General features: G+C 46.4%; 1 protein-coding gene across 7 annotated transcripts in view; it reads left to right on the top strand.

Moving 5' to 3' along the window:
- Window positions 1-14,288, top strand: part of LOC137887461 (NT-3 growth factor receptor-like) — a 157,153-nt gene that overhangs the window by 71,405 nt on the left and 71,460 nt on the right. For 6 of the 7 annotated variants that reach the window (XM_068730480.1, XM_068730481.1, XM_068730477.1 and 3 more), the window contains 5 exons: window positions 3,122-3,276; window positions 3,829-3,971; window positions 5,412-5,553; window positions 11,246-11,545; window positions 12,194-12,208. In XM_068730480.1, coding sequence (XP_068586581.1) covers window positions 3,122-3,276; window positions 3,829-3,971; window positions 5,412-5,553; window positions 11,246-11,545; window positions 12,194-12,208 — 755 coding nt within the window. The remainder of the gene's footprint in view (window positions 1-3,121; window positions 3,277-3,828; window positions 3,972-5,411; window positions 5,554-11,245; window positions 11,546-12,193; window positions 12,209-14,288) is intronic. The other variant, XM_068730478.1, reaches the window with a different exon arrangement.

The raw sequence follows: 14,288 nt of genomic DNA, 5'->3' as shown, positions 1-14,288 counted from the left end.
ACAGCTGCAGTGAGAAACAAAGAGACACCAAGCAACTACAAAGACTCTCAAAATGACATTTCAATTTGTTGTACAAAATGTAAAGTCATTTTAGTGTAGGCTGCCGTTTTGGGAAAATCAAGACGAGATGAATATAAATTTGCTTCCACTGTAAATATGCATTGTAATTGACAATCATCATATACAGTTTGAAGACATTTTACAGTTCGGTGTTGGAGAAAATTAAAAGGAAAGTCACTTTAGAGTAAAAAAGGACTGAGTTACTGAATGTAATCCTTCATAGTTAAGTAATGAAATACCTTTAGAATAAAAGCTCACTTTATTACTAGTCAGGTATAGATCCACAAATCCTTTTTTCTCTTATTAATATGCATCAACATCTGGATGTACTGTATTGTAGTAAAAGTGACTTACAGCGTGACGAGCGGAGCACCCAGAGCGACTAACCACACGTCTTTCTGCCGAATTACCACAAAGCCCGGCATCACAGGAAATACAACCCACAGTCACACCCGAGATCAGGAGCCCTGTGGTAAATAAGGCGATTTATTAAACACGCGGGATTTAAAAACCTCAAATAATTCCTGACAACAGCATAAGGAGAGGAAGCAGTGCATTCAAGCTGAGATCAAAGTGCGCCGGCAACAATGCCAGGATGTGGCTTAGCGTTGCCTGTGATGCGCGGCTCCTCAGCCGAAGCACCTGTGTGTGTGTGTGTGTGTGTGTGTGTGTGTGTGTGTGTGTGTATATTTCCCAGAAAAACAGCCTCCGGTGGTGATCATTACCTCTCCTCTGAAGTGGCGGGGTGGATCGTTAGCCAGCTTCAAGGAAACACCATGCTGTTAGCTCTCTGTATCTGGGGTCACTCTCCTGTTTGCTTTTGTTCTTTTCAAAGTCTAATCTGCTCTCCTCCAGACATTTATCAACTTCCAGCTGTCAGTTTGCTGTGTTTTTTTTTGTTTGTTTGTCTTATAGCTTGTTTAGATGGCGGAGCAGTGGAACACATTTTACCGTACTGTACGTTTTTTTACCGTACTGCACACGTTTGAAGCGAAGGGGTTGCAGTTTTTATTATTTCAGCGCTATACGCTGCTGTTTTCAGCTCTTTGCTGCATGTTGGCCCTGATCGGCGCTGCCCAGAGGAATAGCGGGTAATGTATGGAGGTGGTGGTTCTTATTAACAATTAACATAATTACAGTATAAAGGGGGGGGGGGGGGGGAAACCCTGGGCCGCCTTGCTCTGATGAGCTTTGATCCCTGGTGGTTCAACTTGCTCAGCGTTTAATAAAACCTTTTTTAAAAGTGGGATTCTCCCCGGCGCCGTGATGGAGGGAGCGTCCTGCCTGCGGCGTGAACTCCTCTGTGCTGTGTATATATACAGGGTAGGCTTCAGCGTCCACAGGAGGCTGCTTTGGTGCAAACGTTTCCATCTTAGATAGAAAGCATTCATCAGAAAAGAGAAATGATCGTGTGGCCTAATGTAGGTTCTGTAATGAAAACGCAAATTGCTGCAATTGAAGAACACAAAGGTTCAGATCGTATCTTATCGGTTGTTTTTCTACGTGTTATTCTGAAAAATGTGCACGTAAAAGATTAGATTTTCTTCAGTTTCATAGATTTTGGCTTTGATCATTGGCGTCAGCATAAAAGATAAAAATAATTCCACCGCTGATGGCGATCTGAGGACACTTTCATTCGAGAGAAAAGGATGGATGTAGCTTCTCGTTAGCTCAATGGGTAAGCTCAGCTCTGACTACAGTATCGGATCCAGTGAACACCTGATAACAAGGGAGACCCACCTGCCGAAATCTATTCTCATTACTTCATACAGCATGCAGGACGCAGCGCATGCATTATTCATGCTTTCTGCAATATCTTATTGACCTCTGTCACGGACATTTGGACAGGCATTCATCCAATCACAGCCTCCAAATTGGACATATGCAAAATGCAGGTGTGGCGTACGATGCGGAATGATGCGTCTGTCGCGCCGCACACGGCCGTGAGGACGATGTGCATGCGCCGAGGAGCCTGATGATACCTGCCGCCGCTAATGTGCCCGAGACGGATCGCCTCAACGCGGCCTTGACCTCTGACCTTCTCACATTTGAGCGCCTCAGTGCTGGCCTCATCTGCTCTGTTGATTTGAATAAAACCACCTATACTGGTGACCGTCGCACACGCCGGCGTGTTTTGCGTGCACCGCCGTCACTTGATCCGTTTTAGTGTTGACAGTGATGACTGCGTCGATACGATTGGTATCAGATTGGTATTAGTGTTTCTAATGAGCTCGAGAGCGCTGAAATGTGGCTTTTGGTGCAGCTGACGGTCGTTAGTGCTTCCTGTCTTGCTGTTGCTCATGGAGACGGTTAAGTGTGCACCCAACCTGCTGGAAGCAGCAGACTGAAGTACGTGTTGCCTGTTGCCTCCTCAACACTTTGCACTGATCCAAGACTAATCATAGACCAAAAACTAATCCATGTCTCAAATATCCAGCTGTATGCTCTCTTCTTCCCAAACACATGCATCTTTGCGAAAACCTCATTATTTAGAAAGACTCGTCCGTCGTGCATGGGCAAGCGTGACAATGAGCATATAGCTGGATAAATGAGAGAAAATCTATTTTTTACAGGTAACACAGGCTGAAGAAACTGTATAAATTGTGTATATATATCTATATATATATTCCTTTAAGTTCTCTCCTGGCATGCCTCCCTTCACTAAATAAGAAATCTATGTACAGAATATGAAGTCAAATACTCGGTGTTTACCAGACGTGTTGCTCAGTGTGACATGAAGCTTGACAGCAGTGAGAGACCAGATCTCCAAAATGCAAAACGGCCCAGAGAGCTTTTAACAACGTTGTCCCCAGCTTTCTATGTTTTTTTCAGAGACACTTGAAGGCGTCTCTCACTTCATCTGGACTTTCTACCACTGCATGCACAGCCCCTTTCTGTCAGCCCAACTTCACATTCACATTTCACTTTTTTTTTTATTTTTATGACAAATCATGCAAAATGGCCGCAGACATGTCCGTGGCATTACCAGATACAGAGAGTAGCTTTGCGTCACATCCGTATTGATTAGGCTGATCTTGTTGTTTGATAATCGTGTGTGCAGGCGCCTGGACGGAGTGGTGTTCGACTGCGGCTGCGACATCCGCTGGATCCAGCTGTGGCAGCAGCGAGGAGAGGCCGGGCTCCACACGCAGCAGCTGTACTGCAGGAACGGAGCCTCCAAGATAAGACTGCACAACATGTACATCCACAACTGTGGTGAGTGGAGGAGGGGCGGAGAGGAGGGACGGAAGGTGATCTGCATTTTTTATTTTTTTGAAGGGGAGGGAGGGAAGGAGGAGAGGGGAGGGTGAAAAAGGAGGATGGCTGACGGAGGGAGACAGTGAAAGCAGGAGAAGGAGGGAAGGGGTTAAAGGTGAAACGGAGGGAAGAGAAGAGGAGCAAGGAGACGAGTGGAGGCGAGGAGGGGAGGAGGTGTGACAGAGTTCAGAGGGTGAATCTGATGTGAGGAGCTGTGCGTTGACAGAGGCTTTAGACTCTGCAGTATTATCTCCTGGTGGTGACTCATCCCTGTGACATCTACTGTGTGTGTGTGTGTGTGTGTGTGTGTGTGTGTGTGTGTGTGTGTGTGTGTGTGTGTGTTGTGTCTGTTTCTCCCAGTGCCTCCTTTGTGCTCATTTTGTAACATTAATCAAAAGTGATTAATTAATTTTGTGTGCAAATATGTAGACACAGGCAGTGACAGGTGTGTATTAACATGAACATACACCGTGTGTGTGTGTGTGTGTGTGTGTGTGTGTGTGTTTCCAGACTTACCAGAGATCAGTGTGAGCCACAGCAGTGTGTTGGTGATGGAGGGCGACAATGTGACGGTGAGCTGCAATGGATCTGGATCACCGCTGCCTGAGGTGGACTGGACCGTAGGAGGCCTGCACTCCATCAACACGCACCTGGTCAGCCAACACACACACACACACACACACACACACACACACACATACAAACAGCTGTGAATTCACTGTAATCATTATGTTTTTATGACGCTGCAGTTACAAAATGACCCCCAAAAAAATAGCAGAATGGCAGTTCATGAAAAACACATGAAGTAATCAGGACCAACACATGTAACCTGTGTTTGCCGCTACATGAGAGGCAGTAGGCATGTTGGGAAGCCGTCCATCGTGCACCGGGGGAATAGACTCGTTCCTTCATCGTTACCGACGGTGTAGTGTTGCGCTCCACAACGTTTTCACAGTCCCATTATTCATGCTTCAGTTATGGTAAGTGAATCGGGTTACACTGTGAGTGATGATGTTTACACTGTTGCTGAGGTTCTCGCAAATATGAGAGCAACACAAATATCGTTGGAGCGTTGATCATAACGCCGCTAATGGCCCACCTGGTTGCTTGCAGATAATATTCATGCCTCCCCTGGTTTTTATACTCCATGTCCTTTTGCTTATATCATCCAAAAATTCTGATCGCTTCCATTTTTTAAGTAAGGCTCTTTTCATGTTGTTGCGTTGCCTGCTTCATCATCATATATAAGGATCCAACTCTTCTTTGAGAACATTGGGATGATTACCTCAACAGATTGATATGAACAAAATCATACTCTATCTAAAACTGTGTTCATGTATGGGATTACACCCAAAGAACTCACAATCTTTGCAGGTTTGGGCTTTAGGAGCTCCGGAGACTCGTTCATCCCGCTTTGAAGGGAAACAATCCAGACCTTCGTCGTGTCATCGTCAACCATCAAGTAGAGCTAACGCACTTATTCCCATACGAGGAACATATGGGAATAAGTGCGTAAGGCGCAGCATAGCTCACCGTGTTGATCTACCGCTGTGCAAAATCATTCCGTGAGACTTCGAGTCCTGGGTTGAACCCACAGTGAGGCGGCGGACCCGGGGGCCCCGGGGACGTCACGGATATAACAACGGAGATAAACAGCGAGGAGACGAGATCGGCGGTGTCTGAAAATGCTGCGTGGCTTCACAGATGAAAGTCACCTCAGCCTCAGGCTCCGTGTTCGAGGGTAGACAGATACTGTAGCTCATCGGGATGAGCGAGGCGTCGGGGAACCTGGCCAACCGAAGGGAAACACAAGCCTTGTCTTTAGCTCTCTAAAGGTGAAACGCTGTGAATCAGTCGGTCACATTAGTGCCATATTTCACAATATGTCACACTTTGCATTCTAATCCTACAGTCATAAAATCAGACTAGATCACCGCAGTGATTCATTCCCACTGGTACTGGGAACTCCTTCACTCCTTCAATGTTACTGAATCAATCAATAATTCACTTTAATTTGAGTGTTTACATCTAAACCCCCTGGTACCGTATGTGTCCTTCACATCCCTAATTGTCTCTCTTTCTCGTTCCTCTAGTCCAATGTGTACTGGCCCAACATCCACTCCATCAACCTGACGCTGTTCAACATCAGCCGAGATGACAACAACTTCCAGCTGACCTGCATCGCTGAGAACGTGGTGGGGATGACCAACTCCTCCATCCAGCTCAACGTACAATGTGAGTTGGATTTCTTCTCTGATTCCAGCCGTGGGGCAGCAGTGACGTGAAGGACACATTCAAACCCGCGCTGGAGAGCCAGGCACACACACTCTTCTCCTTATAGATTACCTGTTTGCGTTCACGTCGTTTGTTCATTTAGAACAAACGCGAACAGAAAGAGGATTCAGTTCTGTTTCTGGTGCCCAAGTCCTCTTTCTGTTCACACTTCAGTTCCTGCCTTCATCACTCTGCTAGTCAATGCTTTCCCCTTCAATGACATTTTTAGGGTTGGCACAGGCGCTCCCACACTGCAATAACAGAAATACCATCATTTCTGTCACCCTCGTATTTGTCATGTCTCCATTAGTAGTCGTGTTTCCTGGGTATTAGATCTTATTTGCTCGCTCTTCATGGATGCTCTGGATAAGACTCTAATGCTTAAAATGTGAAATAACGCTGCTCTGTGGTTGAAAGTGCTAATCAGTTAACACGACTGGTGTTGTGATTGTTTGGAATGAAATGTCAGCCGACCACTGAGCTGGTGGCTCATCCACATTAAAGGCCATCGACTCGTCTGTGGACTGCCGTGGTTTGGCAGCCAGGCCGGTACGGTTTCAATAATCCAGTGCACCAAAACACAGCACAATTTGAAAATGCTGGCGTTAACCTCCAGCGATGAAGTGACATCGGGTTCAATTGTTTTTGTAAGGAATGCATCAATTTCCAACAGCTCCTGTACATATTTGGTCATAGCTGAGACTGGCTGAGTTTAAAGACAGCAGATCTGCTGGTTGGGATTTTGACTGACCATGAAGGGAAGAGCTGACGCCAGTTTTCTTTTCTGTTTTGATTCCCTCTCACCGGTCTCATCATCACAGTTTAACAGAATGGGTTTGTAGCCTAAACTTAACAGCAAGTAGGACCAAAACTATTGGTCGTCCTGTTCTTTGTACGCCAACCGTTAACCAACCAAGTGTTTCCTCCTAAATGTATTTTGTATATAAAGACATTTTGTAGGAGACTTGGCAGTCTGTCTGTCCAAATCATCAAATTAGTTTAGCGTGTCAACGCAAACATTTGCTTAACAAGAAAAGCAAAGTATCGGACAAAATCTGGCAGACAGCAGAGAAGATAACTGTTAAGTCAGGAATGAAAGCGATGTGGAATGGAGCCGGTGCGGTGAGGAGGCTCGGAGGCCAGCTTTCTTTTGCATGAGATGTCTTTAGTGTCAGCTTTGATGGACTTATGTCGGAGACGGAAATACATCCCGTAGTAATGACACTGACAGTCTAAGAGAATAATTTACGACGGGAAAGAGCAAATCTCCTTTATCAGGCAGAACAGCCAAATTATGCAGGTACATTTGGAATGCAATGAGGTGTTGCACAGTTACAAACCGAGTGAAATTGATGTAGCCAATTAGCAAGAACATACCCTCCAGGCCACATAAACGCTCAGCCTCGATCCGAGCGGAAAAAGGGGAAAAAAAGAGAAAATCCCCCCAGCAACGATAAAGCAACGATTTGGTAAGCATTCGGATGTTCCTCTTATATCCAGAGCATGAATTACACCATACAGTATATGTGTCAGCTCTGAGATAACTTTACCCTGTGGATTGGCCCGGGGCAGATTCAGGACAGGCTGTATTCAAAGCCAGTATTTATTAAAGATGTCTGACATTTTTCTTTTTTGTAGCGAGCGTGCTGTCGTAGAGCGCAGTCTTTTGTGGCGGTTTGCAATGCATCACGCTGCAGGACAGGGACAGATTTGTCACCGATTGAAACCCTCCCCTACCGAAGCAGAGCTGCTAAGGACCGCGCCGCAATGACAGACTGACTTTGCAACATGTGGTCCTCGGGGCTCCCTCCACACGGACGCCACAGGGACGTACATCTCCAGGCATTCTTCTTTTCTGTTGACACTCTCTGCTGGTGCTGCAAATTAACTTATTAATGTTTCAACACATGCTCCGATGGTAATTACATTTCCTCCCCTGTGCAGCCTATTGTTTCTGGAAATGTCATAAAATAGCTTAAACTGCCGCTCTGATTAGGGACTAATCTGATTGACAGCAAAATTACCAGCCATCAAGTGACATTCTCTGCATTCAAAGATGAGTTCTCTTTCTTTTCTTTTTTTTTTTTTGTTGAAAAAACTGTAATTAACCACAATGCAAATTCTGCCAGCCATTGTTCTGCTGCTGCCTGGAACAATAGCGGCTCTACAGCATTGTGTACTCACACAACTCACCATGTTTTCCTTTGGTCCTACTGTACAAGCACAGCGCTCTGTTCAAAATGAGGAACTAACTAGCGCCTGGGTTTCTAGTACTTTTCCTGGAGTAGCTGTACAGGTAGAGCAAGGCATTGGCTCTGATAATGAGTGACTAGTGAGGACCTTCTGATTGAATCCCTTGAGACACTGTTATCAGCACGCTGCCTCTTAGTTAAAATCTCCATCACAATGTGGTTCAACTCGAGAGAGATTGAAACTCCTCTGTCACTGCTGGCCATGGCCTCCTATCCGACTGGAGCGTTGCATTTGAAATATGACACCAGTGTTGCAGCCAGATAGCGTTGTACAACGAGCCCTAACATTCTCTGTTCTCATGGAGCAAAGGCTAGTTATCAACGGCTGTCATCTAGATGAGCTCCACCAGGACACCGTGTTGTTAGGGACCACTGTGGAGCGCCGTAATGGCTTTTATTGTATTGACTGAGACTGGGGTCACAGCCACACTGAGGGGAAAATAGATCGGTCCCTAACTGTCCATCAACAGGAGAATTTCCTTTTTCTCTCTCTCTCTCTCTCTCTCTCCTCTCTCTCTCTCTCTCTCTCTCTCTCTCTCTCTCTCACTCCTCTCTCTCCTCTCTCTCCCTCTACTCTCTCTCTCTCTCTCTCTCCTCTCTCTCCCTCTACTCTCTCTCTCTCTCTCCTCTCTCACTCTCTCTCTCTCTCTCTCTCTCTCTCTCTCTGTTTTTATGCTGCACAGCTATATGCCGCCCTCACTTCATGCTCATCTCCCTCCCTCCTCACTCTTTCTCTTCTCCCATCTATATCTTTTCTCTTTCCTTCGCGTGTGCTCCAAATCACAGCTTTGCACACGCCTCCACAACCAGCACGCTCTCACGCACACACACACACACACACACACACACACACACACACACACACACACACACACACTCTCTTGCCTGAGCCTTTAGTACAATTGAATGACTTTATTGTCACTATTGTCTAGCAGGAACAATATCGCCAAAGCAGTTTCTGAAATGACAGCTTTCAAACGCCAATAAATGCGTTGTTCATCTTTTTGCTGGGTGATTATTTGGTTTGAACACATGAGCTACACGCCAGTTAATAACCAGGGCTGCGGTTGACAGTTACTTTTATTATCAATTTATTTGACAATCATAAATGAGTCAATCACTGTCTGTCACTGTTTTATTGATGAAGCCCACGTGTCGTATTTACAATTAGGGAGGATGTTGCGCTGGAGAAGAAGTAGGTTGTGCGACATGTTGTCCGACCACATCAGGAAAGTCCCGACTCTGAGCAGCCGCACTGGAACTGACAAACCTACCCGGGCTGAGAGAGGGCAACTCGGGGTGACCGTGGATAAGTGGAGAGCAGGGCTGTCTTTCAATCAGAGGGTCGGCGGTTCGATCCCCGGCTACTGCTCTGCTAGTCTCATGTCATTGTGTCCTTGAGCAAGACACTTAACCCCAACATTGCTCCCGTAGCTGCGTCTACGGTGTGTAGATAGATACTGAATTGTAAGTCGCTTTGGATAAAAGCGTCTGTTAAATGACTGTAATGTGATGTAACTCATGGATCCACAGGAGCCGAAAAAGCTCCAAGGTGAAGGTATTGGTTATACTTAATTCAAATCACTGCAAATATGTTTACAACAGTGCAGTGAAATATTTCTACATTTATGACATGGATTGCCATGAAACTTAGTACAGACATTCACCATATGGTCACCATGGGACAAGTCCTGATGACTTATCGGATTACCTGAACCTTTCCCTCGGTGCCGTCTGCAGGTTAAAGCTTTCACTTATCCAGTGAAATATCTGGACAGCTGCCTGATGGGTTGGCACCACACTCTGTGCAGACCTTCATGTTACCCAAAGGATGAATCGTATAGCGCCACCAATAGGTTGACATTTGTGGTTTCGGGTAAAATGTCTCGACATATTGAACGGATTCCCAAGAAATTAGCTTCACACATTCTTGGTCGTCTCAGGATGAATTGCAACAACCTCAAGTTATTATATGGTGCCATTATGATGGCACACTTTTAACCTATATAAACTAATATATTGAATACTATAGCTTTTGCAGGTAATTGGACCAAATAACCTACATTTTCACCAGCCTCAGCTGTACTCCGTGTTTAATACCGTATAGCAAATGTTAGCACGCTAACGCGCTAAGCTTTGATTGTGAACATGGTAAACATTACACCTGCTAGACATCAGCATGTCAACGCTTTCATCATGAGCTCGTTGCCGTGCCGGTGTGTTTTTTAGCCACACAGAAAACCTGGGCCGAAGTAGTAGTACTGAGTCTGGAGAAACAACACAGCTGCTGTATAATCTGCTTTGTTGAGCCTATTGTTCTTACAGTAATGGACGCTTGGAGGGTACATAGACAATGTGCAAAGGGTCATAGGTGAGGACGGAGTCTGGGGGCCCAAAAGCAAACCTTTGCCCTGGGGCCTCCAAAGGTAAATTTGGCCACGCGAGTTCCCCATTCGGTGCCTGCAATCATCAACTAATTGTTATTTTGAATGTAATATATATATATATTCAAATTGTAATCTGAACTCTTGTACTATTCATTAGCACAGTGCATGAGACTGCGGGTGGGGATTCATCGGGGCTGCTGCAGGGTCATCTGTGTGAACACGCATCAGAGAAGATCTGGCGGATGTAGATAGGATTGCTCACACACGCCTATAGAAACGGCAGGCATTGAAGCCCGGCAAGAGACAAAGCAGTGGCGTGTTATGAGTGTGTGTGTGTGTGTGTGTGTGTGAGAGAGAGAGGTGTGGAGTTGGTGGGTAAGTTTGGTTGGGAGAGGTGGGGATGGTGTCTGGTATGTAGAACAGACACTGAGAGACTGCCAGGTAATACTGACTGCCAAATATTTCCTTTTGATGGTGTAGCTGCGAGGGTGACTCGTCGCAGAGACAAATCAGTGTATGAATTGTTTATGAAATGTATCTGATGGTATTAAAGTGATAAATTGCCTCTCAGCTTGGCGGCATTGTGGACTCAGAGGTGTGTTGCTGCATGTCAGGGAAGAGAGGCTTTGTGTTCCTTTATGCTGCGGAGATTCCTCTGTCTGCTTCAGGCGAGAGGAGCCCCTCGATCTGTTACTGCTGCAATATGTAACACACACACACACACACACACACACACAAATCAAAACAGCTTTGTGTTGAGTCTTTTTAAGGTTCTTCAAAGAATTAGGACAGGTTTTCATCAGCCCAAGGGTTGTGGAACTCTGTCAACTTACGTTACAGCACAAGAATCAGACTCAAACCCTCAAGAGTCTTTAAGGTTTCAAGACGGGCAATACAACGTTCGGGGGAATCCAGGAACCGCTCATCCTGGTGTTTCCCTCATGCTATGGGTGGATTGTCTGTTTTACTCAAATCTGTGACGTAAATGACAGTTTGTTTCCGTCTTCGCTGCAGTTCCTCCGGTCATCCTGAGGCTGGCTGAGCCCGAGCAGCGCCACGATACCTGCATCGAGTTCACGGTTCGGGGCTACCCCCAACCCAAGCTGCGCTGGTTCTACAAGCAAAAGGAGATCCTCCAGAACGACTACATCCGAACCGAGATGGACTTCTACCAGGACTACCTGGAGGGCTGCCTGACCTTCCAGAACCCGACGCACATCAACAACGGCAACTACACTCTCGAGGCCAGCAACCCTTTAGGAACGGTCACCAAGACGGTGTACGGTCACTTCCTCATGGCCCCGGATGAAGAAGGTGAGTGGGTCATCTCCGCTCGATAGCCATTCCTCACTGTGCTTGTGGCCGATGAGCTATGCTCTGTTGGCAGCTGCCAGCATGGATGTCCCCATAATCACAATCGAGAGTATACTCGTGGGGTTGAAACATGTCATTTATACAAGGGTTATTAACACATTTTACTGCCTGAACATCGCCTTCCTACTCCTAGATTTGAATTACAATAAAAGCACAGGAGGAAAGAAGACATTCTGCCAAGTAACTCCCTGATTCCCCCAACAGCTAGAATGGCCCACTCTTTGGAAATGGGCATCACGATTTGGAACAAGTCTTCGACTAGTTGAATTTCTTGTTTGAACTACCTGTTGTATGAATTACAGGTTCCACCCTGGGTGGAAGAACTACCGGGAGCCTTTAGTTATTATTAAACTCTCCCTGCGCAGGGTGAAGGTTTGTGGAGCTGATCCCCGCCGGCTGGATCACAGCCAGGGTTCATACACAGTTCAGTCAGGTAGATTTTTCGCCTGCAGTTCACTCTGAGTTCACAGGGAGGGGGAATAAACCCACAAAGACTGGCAAATTTATCCCCATGGTCAATATTCCAAGGTTTACACCTTGTGTCAATTTATCGACATAGCGTGACTTTCTCCGTCTTCTCTTTTGCAGACATAGTGGAATTAGGTGAGTGTTTGTATTCTCAAATTTAACCCTGCAGTTTATTTGTTTTTTTACTATTTGTTTGTCTGTCATCGTTATGCGCACACACACACACACACACACACACACACACACACACACACACACCACTTACTGCTGGATGGTCACTGTTAAGATAGTAACCATGGGGAAATTTGTTGACTTTGTGTTACAGTTCATAAAAAGCTGTTAAGCACCGGTGCTCAAAATTCTGGACCATGATGGAATTATAAATCTCTAGGAAGGCTTTACTAGACAGCATTCATACCATTCATATGCCTTGCTCAATGGCACCTCAAGTTGTTGAGTCATTCGCCTCCTCTGCTTGGATCACCCCGGGCTGTCAAGAGACTTAAACGGCTTTTTTCAGGTTGTGTGAGGTCTCCAACGCGCAGCAGCAGCAGCAGCAGCAGCAGCAGCAGCCAGCTCAGTGGCTTGTGGTTCTCTGCCTTTTTTTCTCTGATGTGGGAGAGATGATGCTTCAGTGATGCCCTGCTTAACCCTCACACATTTACATATTCCCTCACAGTGAGGTGAGCTCTGCTGACACAGTCTACTCCTGCTGGTTGGTAAGCAACCCATCTACTTGAGCAGCTGGGCTTTTATGCCTTGATCAACCCTTTGCTGAGCCCGGCTTAGTCACTGTTGCGACACCTGTTGATGGTAAATTTACCACCCAAGGTTTTTTTTAATGCCGGTAGACAATTACCTTGCATGGCACCTGGATCCTCACAATGAAATCTCCCGTGATTACATACCACGCAAAAATCCATATTGTCAGGCTTCAAGTGATGCTTTTGTATGCGGTAAGCCAGTCCACGGACCAATCGGTGTCCTGGAGCTGCTGGCAGCTATGAGCTCAACGACACGGGTGGCTCCAAAAGAGGTTCTCGTAGATATAGCATCAGTTATATCATGACTGGAGAGGGTTTCTTCACTGGAAGAAGAACAAAGAACGGCACTCGAGGCTTTTCTCGATGGAAAAGAGGTTTTTTGCTCTTCTCCTGACTGGCTTCAGCAAAAGTCTGATTGATCGATGGTTCATCCAATCACCTGCCAGGGTTTTTTGGAAAGTGCCTGCCCTCCTCCAAACACTTTCCAATGAACTGCAAGGTAGACAAGGCACACTTCCCCTTATAAGAGGCAACCATCAATCGTGTTTCTCCTAAACATACCAAGGCGGCTTTGCTACCTCAACCGAAGTTTAAACCGTGATCACTTCCCTTCACCTAAGTGGTTTTGTTTGAATTCACAATGTTCACCGCGTGTTTACTGTGGCGGTACGCTGAGCTGCCCGGTGCGTTCAAAGCGGCTGACAAAGCGTCGGCACGTGACCAGCTGGATTGAGAACTTGTTGTGATGCCTCAGGTAACGTCGGCAGGGTGAACATTCCCCAAATGTAATAAAGAGATAGACGAAGCCACTGATGTTTGCTGAAGTTCTGATCCAGGACCACACAAAATAATGCAGTATGAACTGCTGGGTTACTACTGTAGGTAGTGGTAGCCCTCTTACCGCAGCTGCATTACCACTGCTTGGAAAAACTCAAAGTCAGAAAGACTCAGTATGACGTAACATTCATGTGGTAGTTGCCCAGGAAACCCAAGGTTTTAGTCATTCTCTTGCATCAGCGACTCAGCGTGCATAACGCTTCCATTTGAGCCCCTAACAGACCGGCCACAGTGTGAACCAGCTGGTTTCCCACCGCGTTAGCTGGTGACGTGTGAGCGTCTGTAAAGCGGCCAGTGCAGTCGTAGTGCTGGAACGACGCTTTGGCCGGCTCTCTCGCGCTGCATCGTAAATCCCCTGTCTGTGGTTTTGGCCTCAGGCTGTTGTGGCAGCCTCGCCGTTGACGGCTTAAACTAAGTGGGCCGGTCTGATCTCTGACCTTCGTCAGAGTCTTCTTCCATCTCCATATGAAGGGCCATTCCTTCTAATCAGCCACGGATTATAAAGCAGCGTGCCCGGCGAAGGGAAACGGATGGGCGCCGACGAGCTTTTAGGGCAGGCGAGGACTTCACGGTGCCACACGTACACACACACACACACAGTGAGGCAGGTGAGA

Source organism: Cebidichthys violaceus, unplaced genomic scaffold, assembly GCF_023349555.1.
Source record: "Cebidichthys violaceus isolate CVI_PGR_0920_01 unplaced genomic scaffold, fCebVio1.0.p SCAF_5, whole genome shotgun sequence".
NCBI classification, from domain to species: domain Eukaryota; kingdom Metazoa; phylum Chordata; class Actinopteri; order Perciformes; family Stichaeidae; genus Cebidichthys; species Cebidichthys violaceus.
This window is presented reverse-complemented; position numbering and strand designations above follow the sequence as displayed.